This window comes from Orycteropus afer, unplaced genomic scaffold (genome assembly GCF_000298275.1).
Source record: "Orycteropus afer afer isolate SDZICR_OR568_19922 unplaced genomic scaffold, OryAfe1.0 scaffold00030, whole genome shotgun sequence".
Lineage (NCBI taxonomy): Eukaryota > Metazoa > Chordata > Mammalia > Tubulidentata > Orycteropodidae > Orycteropus > Orycteropus afer.
In genome coordinates this window covers 12,696,092-12,700,812 of record NW_006921617.1, presented here as the reverse complement: position 1 = coordinate 12,700,812, position 4,721 = coordinate 12,696,092, and the positions used below count along the sequence as shown (strand labels likewise).

At 35.3% G+C, this 4,721-nt stretch overlaps 1 protein-coding gene across 1 annotated transcript in view; it reads left to right on the top strand.

The window, feature by feature from the left end:
* MIB1 (MIB E3 ubiquitin protein ligase 1) overlaps positions 1-4,721 on the top strand; it is a 234,167-nt gene that overhangs the window by 84,546 nt on the left and 144,900 nt on the right. Inside the window, exon 4 of the mRNA XM_007935594.2 lies at positions 2,653-2,757. Within this exon, the coding sequence (XP_007933785.1) occupies positions 2,653-2,757 (105 nt within the window). The remainder of the gene's footprint in view (positions 1-2,652; positions 2,758-4,721) is intronic.

The following is a 4,721-nucleotide window of genomic DNA, read 5'->3' as shown; positions in this document are numbered from 1 at the left end:
ACCCTTTGGTTAGCAGCTCAGTGCTTACACTTCTAGAGCTCCTTATCATTAGCCATTAGAGAAATGCTAATCAAAACCACAATGAAATGTTATTTCACCCCAGCATTAATAGTGAAGGTCAACAAAACAGGAAACAGCAAATACTGGCAAGTGTATGTAAAGATTGAAATCCTCATAAACTGCTAATATAGTGTAAAATGGTGAAACCATTGTGGAAAATGGTATGGCACTTTCTTGTTGTTGTTATTAAAAATCTAGAACTAGAAATACCACAAGATCCAGCAATCCCACTACTGGGTATATATTCTAGAGAAATAAGAGCTGTGTCAGAAACAGATACATGTACACTTGTGTTCATTGCTGCACTATTCACAATAGCAAAAAAAGATGGAAACAACCTAAATGTCCATCAGTGGATGAGTGGATAAACAAACCATGGTAGATGCACACAATGGAATACTGTTCAGTGTTACAGAACAATGATGAATCTGTGAAACGTCATAAAATGGATGAATCTAGAGGACTTTATCTTGAGTGAAATTAGTTACAAAAGGACAAATATTCTATGAGTCCATTATTGTAAAAAGTCAAGAAAAGGTTTACACACAAAAAGAAAACACTTTGATGGTTACCATGGGTGGGAGGGGAAGGGAAAGTGAGCTTCTAACTAGAGGATAGATACATATTAACTGCACTATACCACCAATGCAATACATAGTAATTTAGGTCAAGGGGGAGGCAATATACCATAAGGGGGATATTTATTTTATCCATTACTTACTAAATTAAAAAATGTACAATTTACGTATTTATTTTATGTTGCTTCAAAATGACTCTTGCGTCAAAGTAGTATGTATTCCATACAATGCAACAATGCAACGCACTGCTGTGGAGACGAATCCGACTCATAGTGACCCCTCCTTGGGTTTCTGAGGCGGTATTATTATCGAAGTAGATTCCCAACTTTCCTTCCGAGGAGTGTCTGGTGGGTTTGAACCACCAACCTTCTGATTAGCAGTCTAATGCCTTAGCAACTACTTCCCCAGAGCTCCCATATATTCCATAGTTGCTGGAAAACAACAGATGACTAATAAATGTTTCCAAATGATTAAAAAACCATAAATCATACAGAATTCTGAGTATAAGAGAATCAAAAGGAAGTTCTTTGCTAATGGTTACATGTTCCACTTTAGAGTTGTAGCAACTATTGTTTTGTAAAGTTAAGTAGTGGTTAATTGTGTAAAAAATCATAAAGCCCGGCAGTGATGAACTTAAGTTTAGGATGTAATTACCTCTCCTGGGAGGCAAGAGGATGTGACTGAGGAGAAGCACAGGGTACTTGAGAAGTACTGCTAATACTCTGTTTCTAAGGCTGAGTAGTAAGTACGTGGATGTTCATTTCAGTTTTTATTTAAAAGTTTACATCTCAGTTTTATAATTTATTTCAAAATTAAAAAAAGAATTCATGGCCTCATTTGCTAATAGAATATAAAATATTTCTGGAGTGATTCATTAAATCGTAAACATGAAAACTTTTTAATCTCCACAAAAGCACCAAAAATATATATAGCTTACAAAACTATTTCTTTTAATAATATAGGCTAAAAAAAGAAAAGTTTATTGTATATCTTATTTGAAGAAATAGTCTGTTTTTAAGTTCATGTCTTAAAAATTATATTTAACATTAGTCTTTCAGTCTATATAACTATGAAAGTGAGTGTATGTAGCCGATTATAAATGTTAAGAATATAAATTTCAGATTAAGAAAAGTCATCTAAGTTGCATGTGTGCAACTTCCCATTCTCAGTTGTAGAATACCCAACTTTAGTGCTTAGTTGTTTCTCATTTTTTGTGTACTTGGATCTAGGGATTTAAGCAATGATACCCCAGTATTTTTAATATCTAATGGATTTAGGAATCAGGCACAGTGGATATGGGGCTAGAGATTGTGTCTGGGTTTCTGTTAGACATGCAAATTTAGCTTAGATGGCCTTTTTTATTGAGGGGCAAATGAGGGATTCTGTTGGAGGAGCAAAAGCAACTCAAGTCCTCTTTGAGCATTGCCACTGATGCTCCTTAAGAGCCTTGTACTTGTCATCCCTTTTCAGGTTTATCTGGAATCATTTTGGGTATTTGGTCAAACATTTTAAATTTTTATAGAACGTTGTTGTTGTTGTCATAGTGACCCCTCCTTGTGTTTCTGAGGCAGCATCACTACGGAAGTAGATTGCCCAACCTTCCTTCCGAGGAGTGGCTGGTGCATTTGAATCTCCAGCCTTTTGGTTAGCGGTCAGTGCCTTAGGCACTGTGCTACCAGAGCTCCCTGTTACAGAATAATGAGTGAAAAAGAAACCCTTTAATAATATAAAGATTTTAAATTTTATACAGAATTATGCATTTTCTGATAGTCTGTTACTGTAACTTCTAAATCTCCCAATTTAAAATTTCCTCAGTTGGTTCAGAAGCTACGTTGTAATTCTTAAAAATATGTCTCTAATAATAATTGTGTGTGAAGTAACTAATATTGGGCAAGTAGGTATTTTTCATGATTATATTACATAGGATGAAATGATTTTTAAGGTTGAAATATAATAATTAAAAGAAGTAACCTCCCCTTCCCTAAAAATTTTATTTTCTAAAAACATGTGTTAGGTAACTGAAATCCAGGACTGGAGTGCATCAAGCCCACACAGCGCAGCGTATGTTCTCTGGGATAATGGAGCTAAGAACCTTTACAGAGTTGGCTTTGAGGGCATGGTAAGTAGTGAGAAACCACAACTGATGAAAATGTTGGATGGATGAAAGCAGGGTAGTAAGAATAGCCCTTATTGTGTTCTTTCTTTCGAATTCCCCTTCTGTCAGTTGCATGCATTAGGAAGTCTATTGTGAATAAGCCATGTGAATCATGAATATGCAATAAGAAGGAAATCTGTAAAGTGAGGATTGATAAACTTTCAAGACCTTTAAATTTTTATTGTTTGTTTAAACTATTTAATAATAAATATGATTTTTCCCTCAGTTAATATTTGGGTACCTTAAATATATACACATATTGATTATATAGAGCTGACCTCTTATAATGTAAGGTTCAGGGATTTATTTACTAAAATCCATCAGAAAGAATTAGACACATGTGCCAGGCCACTTCATAGCATGGGCCCTGAAGACAGTATAATAATGAGATTTTATGGTATATTTGTACTCAGTGCTCTTGTAGCTGATAGAAGTATACATTATGATAGGATTTTTTCCCTGTATTTTTTAAATGGAATGTTGATAGTTTATACTAATTGATGTAGGAACACTTTGAATTACTTAAGCACTTAGGAGAATAATAGATGTTTTATTCAATGGATTGTCCTGTGTTTCTGCACTCATGGACCATCATTCAGCTGTGGACCTTGGCTATTTAATTCACAGGGTATTATAATTAAACGTTATTGCCAAAACATTAATATATTTCATGTTCTTTTCCATCTTGAATACATTCTCCATTTAAAGGTTTTTGAAATCTCCTTTTTTTTTTTCCTCTCTACTGTTTTATGGTCCTAATTAGTAGGGGAAAAAATAGTCCACTGTCCCTTTGCCTTAATTTATTCTATTTACATATAAAAGCCAGCCATGTGATGCCAAATACATTTTCCCTGCCAATTTTTTTAGTTGTATGTAGTTGTCATTTGTAAGTATTTTTAAATTATTTTTAATCTTTTTTGGTCATTTCTGAGCTGTTGTTTTCATGCCTCTGTCTATTTTTAAATTACGAATTTTGTAGGATTCTGACTGATTATTAACTAGCTTAAAGTGAAGCTTTAGTACTGTGTGTGTTCAGGTGCTTCATAAGTAGCCTATATAGATGAGTCCCGTTCTTTTTTGATGGTGAAGTAGTACTCCTTTGTATGGTTATGCTATTATTTGTTAAATCTGGTTTCTTTTAGATATCTATTTTCCTTTTTGTTTTCCCTTTCACTGTTGCATAAAGTGTTGCAGTAAGCATCCTTGTGCACATCTTTGCATATTTATGGGTGTATTTTCACAGGACAGATTCCTAGAAGTGCAATTGCTTGGTTAAAGTATCATACTAAAATAATTGGACCCTGTGTCTTTTTGGCCAGGATTGAGCTGAAAGTAATGCTCTAGCGGTAGAGGAAACTGTAAAACAGAGCTGACTTTGTGTGTGTGTGTATGTATAAAGGAACTCCTTTTCTTAATAGAGTAAGTATGTACTGATTACCTTTCCTTAATGAGTACAGTGTATACTGACACCTGCTGATATATGTCAAGCATAGCAAATATTGTGAGGATGGTGGAAGACTGGACATTGTTTTGTTCTGTTGTGCATAGGGTTGCTATGAGTTGGAGCTGACTTGACAAGACCTAGTAACAAGAAGTATATATGCCATGTAACCTGTTACTGTTGAATCAGTTCTGACTCATGGCAACCCTATAGGACAGAGTAGAACTGCCCCATAGGGTTTCCAAGGCTGTAAATCTTTATGTAAGCAGACTGTCACATTTTTCTTCCATGGAGCCACTGTGCTGGTTCTGTCTGTTGACCTTTCAGCACCAAGAGCAGTGGTGCCACCCAGGCTTCTCATATGCCAGGTAAATCTCCTTTTAGATTTTCACAATAATCCCCAAGGTGGGGAGCTCGGGTAGTGTAGTGCCTAAGGCATTTGACTGCTAAACAGAAGGCTGGCAGTTCAAACCCACCAGCCACTCCT